The 12,488-nt window shown below is 49.5% G+C and overlaps 1 protein-coding gene across 2 annotated transcripts in view; it reads left to right on the top strand.

Annotated features, from left to right (window-relative positions):
* Window positions 1–12,253, top strand: part of PARP8 (poly(ADP-ribose) polymerase family member 8) — a 150,420-nt gene extending 138,167 nt beyond the window's left edge. For both annotated transcript variants that reach the window (XM_036020161.1, XM_028513755.2), the window contains exons 25-27: window positions 40–109; window positions 1,077–1,161; window positions 10,603–12,253. In XM_036020161.1, coding sequence (XP_035876054.1) covers window positions 40–109; window positions 1,077–1,161; window positions 10,603–10,705 — 258 coding nt within the window. In that variant the 3' untranslated portion in view covers window positions 10,706–12,253. The remainder of the gene's footprint in view (window positions 1–39; window positions 110–1,076; window positions 1,162–10,602) is intronic.
* The last annotated feature ends 235 nt before the right edge of the window (window positions 12,254–12,488 follow it).

The raw sequence follows: 12,488 nt of genomic DNA, 5'->3' as shown, positions 1-12,488 counted from the left end.
CCCATTTTCACTCTAATTTTTTTTCCTTTGGGAATTTAGTCACAGAAAAAAGGACAGCAATCCCAATTCCTGCAAAGCCGTAACTTGAAATGCATAGCCTTATGTGAAGGTAAGATGTCATTTTTGCAAACCTTGTGTCGTTAACTCTCAGTCTGATCTGTGTTTGAGAGCTTGCGTATATTTGCAGAATGCTCACAGTAGCCTAGTGAAAGCGTCATTCCTTACGACCATCTCTAAGGGTGCAAATGGCCACCGGGGACGTAAAGAGAGGTCGTAAAGGGTAAAACTGAAGAGCAGAGGTGGCCAGTGCGCGGACAGAGCTACACTGTGTTTTTGGCAGATGTTTCAGCGTGGCGAGGGGGTCTCTCTGATCGAGCACCAGTTACCTCCCCTGCTGACATGCCACCTTCCCCTTCCAGTTGGTTTCTGAATGGGTAACATGATGAAAATGTTTAAAGATGAACCAGTCCCTGACAAAGTAACCCCTCAGCCTTTCTGTTCCTGCACTGAAATGGTTTTTCTGTTCTGAATTGGGGCAGAAAAATTAATAGAGGTAATTTGCAAGATCATATATTTTTCTGTGTTCTTGCTTTAAAATCTGTTTTTTGGCCAAAAAAAAAAAAAAAATTGGCCCTGGCTGAACTTTTCATTCTTGTGTTGGGAGTTTTGGTAGCCACTGTTAACCGTCTTGAACATTTTCACCATAGTGTTGAGTGGCATCTCATCGTTTTTACTTAGGTTTCTTTTTTGTTGTTGTTGTTGTAGTTTTTTTTAAAGATTTTATTTATTTATTTTTAGAGAGGGAAGGGAGGGAGAAAGAGAGAGAGAGAGAAACATCAATGTGCGGTTGCTGGGGGCCGTGGCCTGCAACCCAGGCATGTGCCCTGACTGGGAATCGAACCTGGGACATTTTGGTTCGCAGCCTGCGCTCAATCCACTGAGCTACGCCAGCCAGGGCTCCTTACGTTTCGTGATAGCTAATGAGGGTAAACACCTTTTCGTATGTTAATTTCGCACGTACTTTCGCTTCTCGGTTTCTGAGAGTAAAGGCCTTTCGCTCTGTCCTGGGCTTGCAGTGATCACCTCGCCGGACCTGCACAGACACGGAGAGATCTGGGTCGTGCCCAACACCGACCACGTCTGCACCCGGTTCTTCTTCGTGTAAGTGCCAGGCGCCCGCCTGCGTGCCCCCGGCTTCCCCAGGAGTGGGGCCGTGGGGACTGCACGTTCACTCCGCCACTTTGGCCGCCGGTGTCTAACAGACGTCATTTCTCGTCAACTTCATGTTTTCATTTCATTTTAATAAGCTGTAAAACCCGGCGACGTTTCAATGCGAATGTAGCACTGAAGACAAATAGTCTCTTTAACCATCTGTCCATACGTGTGTGTGTGTATGTAGACATGTATATATGTGTGTATATATGTATACATGTAGATACACATCTATACTCAGCTGTTATATTTACAGATATTAGAACACGGAATGAAAACAATCACGAGAAGGTTTTGTCCCTATAAAAAGCCGATTTACATTCCAGATGTTAATAGGTTGGCAACACAGGACGTGCTGTAGATTTTTTTTTTGTCACAGCTGTATCATAAGTGTATTCAAATATGAAAGCACTATTTCTTATCCCTAAGTAGGTAACGAGGGTGGTAGACTGGTCTGATTTTCACCCGCCCCCACTTGAGCCCCAACCCTTTTCTCTCCCCTATATCTTCCTCATCCACCGTCCTTTCCCAGAAGGGGCCGCAGGAGGGCGTTGAGCATCTCTTTTGCACGTCACTGTGGGTTTCTAAAAAGAAGCTGGAAAAGTGGCACCGGCTTGTTTTTCATCCACCACGCCCAAACAATGGCGTCGAGATGGCTCCGATGGCTCGTGTAGCCAGAGCCCCAGCTGTCTGTAGCGTTTCCTGTGTTAGCTTGCTGACGGTCTGTTCCCCTCGGGAATGCTATCAGCCGCCTGGCTCTCTTCTGGGTGGTATGAAAACTGTGAATTTCTTACGATGCAGTTTCATATATTATGTATCTGTGCATCCAGTGTGCATAGAATACATACTGATACATGAGTTGCCTATTACGAGGCATATGCATGTCTGTAGATAGATTCCTTCATTAGTGGCGAGGCGGCAGAGACTCACCAGTTTTTTGTAAGGAAGCACGAGCCAACTCTCGTAACTTTTCCAGCTCCGTCAGTAGACACAGTGAGGCACCAGCTGCAGACACAGTAGAACAGGCCATTATCAGCCAGGCTCCCAGCCAGAAACCAGTGGCCCGTGAAAGTGGGGTCATGCCTACCGTCCACGGGTAGATCACTCACCAAGGTGTGGAGCTAGGGAACCGTGGGTCTGGGGGAGCTGCCTGGATCTGGGAGCACCAAGGCTGTCATGCACCCCCAGGTCCAAAAGGACAAGGACAGGAAGCAGCCATCAGAACCCGCCTGGAGGGACCTCTCTAGGCCAGCAGCTTTGACAGGGGGTCATGCCTTTGACTGGGGGATGGCGGCAGCCAGCCGTGCTGCCCTTGTGGGGATGGAACCAGGGAACCTCGACCTCGACCTTTTGCCAGTGTCTCTGCATTGGTCAGACCCTGGAGACCAGGGGCCAAGGGGGCGTACGGACGGAGTCCAAAGTCCCCTGCTTAGCTTGCCACTGATCTCTGAATCTGATCCTTTTAGCATCTCCCTAACACTCAAATTTGTTGAGCTAAAAAAAAAAAACCTCTCCAGGTATTTAAGTAGGCAATAAGCATTCAAGTGGTAATTTGTTGAAATTTCACATAAATTATGTATAAAATAAATCCGTAGGGACCCATGTGTGGGATGCATGTGTGTGTGTGTGTGTGTGTGTGTGTGTGTGTGTTTAGTGGAGAGAAAGATTATTTCATGAGGAGAAAAAAATTAAGGAAAAATCATCTGAAGAAAAGAGAAGAAGATACTTCCAGTATATTCCAATACTTTTCAAATAATACAAAGGAAAGAATTCTCTTAAGATAATGATTTTCACTTTTTCATAAATACAAAGGAGATCTCATCCTTTTTTCCTGCACCCTTTGGAGAGAAGGGCCTAATTAACTAAAATTGATAAGATTCAAAACACGTCGAAAGGGGAATCTATCCACTAATTAATGTACATTCTAATTACAGCCATCCATTTTTTTCTTTATAAAATGATTTCGCAGAATTCCAGTGAAGTGCCCCCCAGTGAGTGGAAACATCTTTGTGAAAAATAACTTGATGAGAAAGAAGCAACTTACCACAAACTTCCCATTTCAGAGAGAAAGTCTATTTCTGTTCTTACTTCACTCCTTTTTAATTTTTTTAATAATATGATCTCTTATGTTAGATGCTTGGCCTGATGACTAGTATATAAATTAATCTGCCTTTTTCTCTGTTAGTAAGTAAAAATATTAAAAATTAAAGTAACTTCCATGCTAATCAGATTTTTAGCATAAAGGAGATAATAAAATGATCATTAGATAGGCTAATCTTATTTTTTCTAGCAAGTAAATAACAACACAGAAGGAGAGAAAAATTGAGGGGGGGAATTTTAGGGAACAGACTACTATATCAGAAAAAAATGAAAGTAAAATTTAAAGGAAGATTTCCCTTAGGGGGAAAAATGGAAAATGAGAAGGTTTTAAAACATCTTGTTGGAAGATTCCAAAATGAATAAACTTAATCAAATGCAAATGCTCCAGGCAAAAAAAATGTAATAATTCAGATGTTATGAACAGATTCCGGCCAATTTCGAGAATTTTCAGCAATTCTAGGAGATGCTGCTAAAGCTTGGTCTCAGGACTGACCTGGGGCCTATGTGTGCAAAGACAGGAAGGTCAACATACAAAACCAAGGCAGCTTTTTACAAGGGGCCACGAGCGGAACTTACACAGAGGCTATGGAAACCGAATCGGCGTGCCGTGCTCTGCACGCATACGACAAAAATACGCATTTCACAGTGAGTGGAACTTGGAGGGCTAGAGAAGAAAACCTACTATTGTTTTTTTTTTTGTGAGTGAACCCCAATAATAAAATTCAAGGGAAGGTAACTGATGCTTTGGCAGGTAAACAGAACGTGTGTCTGGTGCCACGAGTCCCCCACCACAGCACAGCCCCTCGTCCCCGCGGGTCCGAGGAGAGGCTCAGAGACACCGGATCTGGGGGTCTTGCTTATTTGGTGTTGCAGCCCATGTGTTTTGTTTTGTTTTTTTTAAGAGAGAATCTTTTTTTTTAAGATTTTATTTATTTTTAGAGAGGGAAGGGAGGAAGATAGAGAGAGAGAGAGAAACGTCAACGTGCAGTTGCTGGGGGTTATGGCCTGCAACCCAGGCATGTACCCTGATTGGGAATCGAACCTGCGACACTTTGGTTCACAGCCCACGCTCAGTCCACTGAGCCACACCAGCCAGGATACAGCCCACGTGTTTCATGCTCCCGTTTTTCTTTGATTTAGAGCAGACGGGTCTGCCCATGAATCGTTTCCACATTTTGTCTATTAACGAAATTTAAGATTTATACCCCCTCCTAGTACTCGAAAGATGGCAAGAAGCTCAGAAACTTAAGGACAGGGAAGTTCAAATAAAACAGACCATCTGCAGGAAAGAGCTGGAGTCTCAGGACTTCCTATTTTACCTAGAAGGGCCAGCACAAACCCCCCCCCCCCCCAAGTGCTCCTAATCAAAATGCATCCCCCTGGGGTTCTGCAGCTCACTGCAGAGCTTCCTTTTAAACCTCGTCTTACTCACTGCCCCTGGAGGCCAGCTCCTCCCCCTGCTGCCCCCACTATCCCGTGCACCCCGCCGCCCCGTGCACCCCGCCGCCCCGCACACCAAGCCCCGAGGAGCCCGGCAGGCACTTGCTCCTCAGCCCGTGTCAATGAATAAGCAGAGGCAAAGGCAAAAAAGGAAAATATCTCGGATTACATGTGGTTTTCATTTCAGGTCAAAGTTTGAACTGCACCTAAAGAGGCAGATACAAGAACATTTTACAAAATAAGACCCGTAGGACGGCCGTTCAGTGAAACGAGCGCTGTCTTTACGAAAGATGACCGGTGCCCGGTGGGGAACCCGGGGAGGAGACGGCTTACTCTCGGAGCCGGATGGCAGAGCATCCGTCACGGCTCAGGGGAGCCGCGTGGCCGCACGCCGCCGACGGGGTCGGGGAACTCGCTTGGTCCCCGGTCCGTAATAAATCCAGTTTCCCTGTCTCCAGCCCAGACCTCCCTCCCAGATTTGAACTGCCACATCACTCCCTGCCTCAGAGCCCTGAACAGCTGCTCGCGGCTTGTAAGATGAAGGAAGCCCAGTCTCCTTGGGGAAGGGGACCCAGCCGCCCTTCTGCCCTTCTTCCTCCCCCAGAACCTCTCTGCCTTGGAAGGTCCGGGGGGTGCAGCCCCCGGCCTCGCGGCCGCTGTTTCTCACCCCAGGGTGTCGGGCTTTGTAGCCTGCGGTGGGCACTCGGGCTCTTGGCCTTCTGAGCTTGGGTCGGGTGCTCTCACCCACTCGCTCCCCTCTTACTGTCTGTTGGACCCCCACCCCTTTGCTATCAGACCCCCACCCCTCTTCCATCAGACCCCCACCCCTCTGCTATTGGACCCCCACCCCTCTTCTCTCGGGCCCCCACCCCTCTTCGCCGTGGCTCCTCCCAGAAGCGGTCCTTGCCCTCCTGGTGCCGCTGCTTTGGGCTCCTGGGTGCTCCCGGGCGGGTTTCATCAGGGGGTCGTTCTTCTGCACGTGGAGGGTCTTCCGCACGACTCGGCGACCTCCTTCAGGTCGGGCTGGGGTGTGGGCACCTCGCATGGTGCCTGGCGGAGAGGAGGAGTGATGAACTGCCCGCCCCATAACTGCCTGCTGAGTACGCCCCCCGGGAAGTCTGCCGACACCTCGAATCCAGTGGGTGCAAAGGGCAGCCCAATGCTGCTGAGTGCCCCCCCGCCAGCATCTCTACTTCCCCAGCCCCTGCGTTTAGTTTTCAGGTCGGAGACTTGCCACACGCTGCTGTTGCCCTTTTCCTTTTCCTTTTCCTTGCTCACGGAGGCATCATTGGCGCCCCAGCTTGTCCCTTCAGCGTCCTCCCGTCAGCACCTGCGTGTCCGTGGTTCGGCCATCCTCTCCCCGGAGCGCACCAGAGAGCGCGAGTTACTCTCTGGGGCTTCGACCTCCTCATCGCCCCTGATTAGTTGGCGCGATGCCCGGTTTGTCAAACGTGACGGTCAGCGCCCTAGTGCCTGCCGCCTGGTCGATCGCCGGAAACCGAAATCAGGGGAAGCCAGAAAAGAAGAAAATCGCCCGTAATATCTCCGTTTAGAGTTGACTCTGGTTCATCCTTTGGGGTGTAGCTTACCTTGCTATGCACATAGAATTTTAAGATCACGCTGTTTATACCACATTAATTTTCCACAAGCAGACTTCTGTTGAGTCCTGGCTCCCCCAGCCTGCTCATTTTTAACCAACACAAACAAACATGCCCCCCTGATATGTGGGGCCCATTTTCCTTCCTCCAGTTACCCGCACAAACTGCTGAGTGGCGGCCCACAGCCTGGGGGTGGTTTTCCCCGCCCGCGTCTTCACTGTCAGCTGGTCCAAGTGACCGGCCTTCCCCCCAACTCACCTGCAGCCCGCCTTCCACGTCTGGACCCCAGGGTCACCTCTGGGGCCCTTTCCCAACACCCCCATCAGACGTGACATCTGTTTTTACTAACCAAATGTTCCTCGCCTTGCTTTGTACCGCCCGGGCTGCCTCGTCCTACAATTGTTTTCGTAACTGGTATCTGCCCGGTTAAAGTCAAATGGTGTCCGTGTTTCAGAGTCGCGCCTCCTGTGCAGAAACACTGGACACACATCGGACGGAAGCAATGGCAAGGGACCCAGTGTTCTAACCCGGTGATGGGATGGGACACGGGCTGTGGGGGCGCATCAGGTTCCCTGTGGGACCCTCTGGGCAGGAGCTGGGTGTCATTCAGTCACGGCGACCTCTTTCTGTCGCTCGTGGAAAGCAGTGCCGTCGTTTCTGGGTCCTGGATTTGGGGGACAGACAGCAGACTTACCTGTGCCAGCCTCGGAAGGGAGCTGTCTCCAGGCTGCAGTCACAGTTGGAGAGTAGAGGTTGTCAAAGCATCCCCAAGTTTTCTCCGAGTTTTCCCATCCCCGAGAGAGGCCCCGGCAGCCAAATTCTGTCGATCGTCTTAATTTCTCTCTTGCCGCTTGGTAAGCAAAACAGTGTGTTTTTAATGAAAGTTTTAGCAATCTCTTCATACTCCTGGGGACGTAAGTTATTTTTCTTTCTTCATAAAACCCCAGTCAGGCGTGTCGTTTCTTTATTGACAATTTGTTCTGCTTCTTTCTTTTTTTTTTTTTTTAAACCGTGTTGCTTCCCCAACTGGGAGGGACTTCTCATTGACAGCGCAGGGTCTGCCCGCGGTGCCAATAAAGTGGCTCCTGAGGGCTGCGTCTGCCGGGTTGTCGCCAACGCCCTCGGGCCACCGCCGCCCACTGCCTCTCGAGCTCAGCCAGTTGACCAAGTCACAGGCTACTTTGTGTTCCTCCGCGATCGTATCTGCTTTGTGGGGGAGGGGACCCGAATGCTTTCAGCCGGTCTTACCCTCAGCCTGCAGCTGCAGTGCTTCCTGGCAGGCCTCGGAAACAACAGAAGAAGATGCCTCTGTCTCGGTACTTTCCGTCTCCATCTCGCTCTCACGCTCAGCCCCCGCCTCCCCCCGTGTGTGTGTGTGTGGGGATGTGAAGGATCACCGTCATTAATGCTGTGGTCCCTGTGGATGCTGCTGGGTGGGGACTGGGCCTGCCGGGGGGATCACTTTGTAAAGTGTATGGTGTCTAACCGCTCTGCTGTCCACCTTTAATAGAAAATAAGTCTGAGTGTCAACTGTCAAAGGGGACCCCTCGTGCACGGTTGGTGGGACTGCAGACTGGTGCAGCCACTGTGGAAAGCAGTGTGGAGATTCCTCAAAAGATTAAACATGGAGCTGCCAGCGATGACCCAGCGATGCCACTGCCGGGAATTTCTCTGGAGAAACCCAAAGCATTAACTGGGAAGAGTATATGCACCCCTGTGTTCATTGCAGCGTTACTGACAGTCGCCGAGAATTGAAAAGTGAAAGTACGAGGAAGGAGAGCAGTCAGCCGTGCCACACGCTGCGGACTAGAGACTTTGCGGCGGGCAAAGCTCCGGAGCTCCTCAGCGAGGAGCCCGTGGGCAGCCGTGGGCAGCCGTGGGCAGTACTTGTCCGGAGAGCAGTGGGGTGAGGCGGACGGTCGCAGTGGGTTGCAGAAGAAATGAGAAGTTCGGTGATACAGAAAAATCCCTTTTTCTGTTGTGTTTTTCTCCATTGCTATTTATCCCCCTTGTGCCCACCCCCACAACCGCCACACTGTTGTCCGTGTCCATGAGTCCTTTTCCTCTTGTTCAGTCTCCCCGCCTCCCCCTCCCCTCCCCACCCCTCCCCCCCCCCACCCCTCCCCTCCCCCCCCACCCCTCCCCTCCCCCAGAGCTGTCAGCCTGCTCTCCATCCATGAGTCCGTCTCTGTTCTGCTTGTTAGTTCAGTTCATTAGATTCCACATATGAGTGAAATCATATGGTATTTGTCTTTCTCTGACTGGCTTATTTCACTTAGCATAATGTTCTCCAGGTTCATCCACACTGTCACAAAGGGTAAAATTTTCTTCTTTTTTACAGCTTAGTAGGGTTCCAGTGTGTAAATGTCCCATAGATGTCTTGTCCACTCATCTGCTGATGGACACGTGGGCTGCGTCCGTGTCTGGGCCATTGTAAATACCGCTGCCGTGGACAAAGGGGCACTGAACCAAAGGCCAACTCTAAACTGAAAGGAGTGGGAATGGTGGTATGTAGGCTGCGTATCAGTAAGGCCAAGCATATCTTTGTCAACTTTGTGTCCAAAGCATGGAGCACACAGCAGGTGTGTTGGCTACCAAAAGTGCCGTAGGGCCAGAGCCAACATGCATGCGTACTGGGAAACTGGGAAACCGTCAAAAACCAAGACAGTTCTGAGACCTTCCATCCTGCCCACTTCTCTCTAAGGACGGTGGCCTTTGTGTCTGTTTTGTCCTCTTTCTGTCATTCGCTTCCGTTTCCCATAATCTAAGTCCCAGAGGCACCAGGCTGGGTCAAACAGCACTGTCTGCCTCGGGCAGGCTGCCCACCCCCCGCCCCAGCCTGGGCGTGGCGTTAGGGGTGGCTTACCTTACCCTCAGTCCAACGGGTAGCCAGGGTTTCTGCAAACGCCAGGATGAAGAACTTTCTTGCCCAATAAAATGCATCTTTACACATTTCGCCACAAAGCACCCGCTTTGATCTGGACACTTCTCACGCATTTCACTTTGCAGATTCTCTCTAGTTCGTAGCGGGGAGTTTCCTGCCTGATCTTCTGAGAAAGTGTTTATAATGGGGCCGTGCACCACATACACCATGCTCCTCCTCCCAGCCGTGTTCCCCCTCCCAGGGTCTTCTATATGGGGGCCGGGGGGGGGGCAGTGCACGCTTGTGGGGCGAGAATTAGCCGTGTCCACAGGCCAATCTGAGTCGGTTGTTAGGAGTTTAAACTTGGTGCAAACGGTCGTCCCTTGGGGTCCCAGCAGCTGCTTACGTCAGGGGTAGGTCCTCACAGCTCGTGCCGTCTGTCTCGGGTCCCTGTGCTGTGCTATCTCGGGAGCATTTACACGCAATGAGGAAAAGCCGAGACGCAGATGCATCTCAGAGGCTGCGCTTACACCCCGGGGGTCTGGGGTGACGTGCCCACCACTTCTCCGAAGCTCCTCTCTGGACGTCACCTTTATGAAGTGACACGGATGCGTCGCCGACTCTACTCTGAACATTATCACGGAAGTTCAACCATTCATTCTTGGGAAACGTTTTCTGTCCCAGTAGGCTTGCTTCTTCAGGAAATGAATGACTATCTAAAATACAATTGTTTTTCTCTGAAGGACTTGGTCATTGCTGTCCTTCCGAGTTTCATCCTCCCTTCTCTTCCTGAGCTAAACTTAGCACACTTGCACTGTTATGTGAAGGACCAGCACAAACAAAGAATGCGTTCTCATCAGACCCCATGGGACAGGCAGTGAAAAGGGACACAAAGCATCGCTGATGACCACGGAATGACGATTAGAAGGCTGGCGTGGCAGAGGCTGTGGTGGTTGCGTGGAGTGTAACGGATCTGAGAAATGAGTAAAGGTCGCAGCAGGCAGGGGCGAGGGCAGGCGAAAGGAGGGCGTTGAGCAGGCGTGTTTTTCACGGCCACTTCCCGTCACTGCCTCGGGAGCCGTCCGCTGGGGCGCAGCCTGCCGCTCAGGTGCTGCTCTGCGGGGAGACACGGGTAAAGAGAGAGGAGGGGGGGCAGGTCAGGCCCGGCAGAGAATAACCAGGGGTTCAGCGATGCAGGCGGCTCTGGGTTCCGCGATGCACGCGCGTTATCACACTCAACCGAGACTGGCCTGTCTTCCGCTGTTCGTTCTTTCAGGTTGTGTGCTCCAGGTACTGAGTAACATTTTGAAGCTGCTGGAAATGCTTTGTGATTTGTCTTTTGAGTGTTTCAGTGCTTCTAATGTTGCATGTTTCTCTTTCTTGCTGCAGCTACGAGGACGGCCAGGTGGGGGATGCGAACATTAACACGCAAGAAGGGGGCATACACAGGGAGATCCTCCGGGTGATCGGCAACCAGACCGCCACCGGCTAGAGGGCCGCCCCGCGCATGGTCTGAAGGCCTTCTCGGGTTCAAAGCTGGGTTTTGAACTGAAGAAGATGACGAAATAATTTATTGTTATTACGAACAAAATTAACCCTTTGAATACTGATTCTTTTCTTAGTATTTCTAAGTATCTCCTTAAATACCTAAAAAGGTATACACACTTTATCAATTGTAGGGTGATGGGATCTCGTCGTAAAAGTTACAGCAGCACTTAAACTGAAGTTTGGGTTGCTCCCACAATAAACAGATTGAAAAAACAGTTTCGTGCTGATATTTTTATATTAAACTCTTAAATTGGAAATCTGGAGTTACAATGTCGACACTTTAGGTCGCCAAAATAGAATTGAGAGCGTTTTATAATGATGTCTAAATCTATACGATACTTTGCAATAAGGAAAATGTTTGCACATCCTGATGTGCTGTACACTGAGTGGTGTATGAGCATTCAGATATTTTGAGGAGGGATGTTTCCTATTCTCCTGTTACTTTTTCTTATACAAAAACAATTAGGCTTAGATGCAGTGCTTTGCCCAAAAGTTTGTATTCTTCATAACTGTAGGTTCATGCATCAAAACGTGTGCTTGTGCACATGTGTGTCTACATGCACGTGTGTGTCTACATGCACGTGTGTGTCTACATGCACGTGTGTATATGCACATGTGTGTTTGACAACAGATGGCGCAGCTCTGCTGTCCTATCCTCATTCGGTGAAGAGAAATCATATTCAGTGAGCAGAAGTCTAGCCCTAAACCAAGATATAAGCCAAATTTACCATTACTGTTCATGCCCTGAAAATATTTGCAGGCAATTTTTCTATTTGTTTAAAGAATGTTTTCTTCAGGAAAACTCAGCTCTTTAATAATGTTATCTAAAAGTCATAATTTGGGAAAATAGATGCCCCTGGTGGACTCAATCCATATTCAAATGAGCCCGTGCTTCATAAGAAGGCTTCAGAACTTAATTAGTGTGCATTTTTATTTCCTACAGCGGAACATTTTTTTTTTTTAATTTATTTAGAGCACACCAGCATTTTTATATTTTTTCATCCAATACCTCTGCTTATTTTTTTCATATTGAGAAAGAAGACAAACTTTGACATTTCTTTTATATTAAAAGGACGCAAAATAAGTTTCCAGAGAACAACGACACCAGCGCCATCCTCCTCCTTTCAAGGGCCGTGTGCTCCCCAACGTCTCGTTTCTGTTGCTTTGTCTCGCTCGTTACAAGTTTTAATGGACAGTTTACTTTTTCCACGAGACCTCTCTGGAGCAGGGTCATTCGCGAGAGCAGTTCAATGATCCCGGCTGCCACCCGAGTCGAACCCTGAATCAAGGCTCCTGTCTGATTTTCATTTCCGTAGAAAGAAAAAAAATAAAAACGTGGCGTCATCTGCAAGTAAAATGCTGTAACTTCTGCATTTATGTCCTTTGGCATATAAACGATGACAGAAAAGGTCATACACGGTATGAAAGGTTGCTATTTAGGAAGCCTTTACTAATCAGTTTGTTTTCTGAGATTGTAAATAATCGATTTCTGCAGAAAGAGACTGGAAATGGTTGGGGTATTAACTGTGGTGGTACAGTCCACTGAACATGTTGATCTGTGTCGACCTGTACCCTTGAACCCACATGAGACCGAGGACTGATGTTGGCATTCAAGGGCCAAGCGATAGCACCGCCTAGTGTCCTGGGAGCGGACATCCGAAGACTTCTGGCGGGGCAAGAGGGCTGCTTGCTTAACCCAAGTCCCTCTGACTGTGTCTCAGAAACAT

Source organism: Phyllostomus discolor, chromosome 3 (assembly GCF_004126475.2).
Source record: "Phyllostomus discolor isolate MPI-MPIP mPhyDis1 chromosome 3, mPhyDis1.pri.v3, whole genome shotgun sequence".
Classification (NCBI taxonomy): domain Eukaryota; kingdom Metazoa; phylum Chordata; class Mammalia; order Chiroptera; family Phyllostomidae; genus Phyllostomus; species Phyllostomus discolor.
Note: the sequence above shows the minus strand (reverse complement) of the source record. Positions and strands in the feature narration are given on the sequence as shown.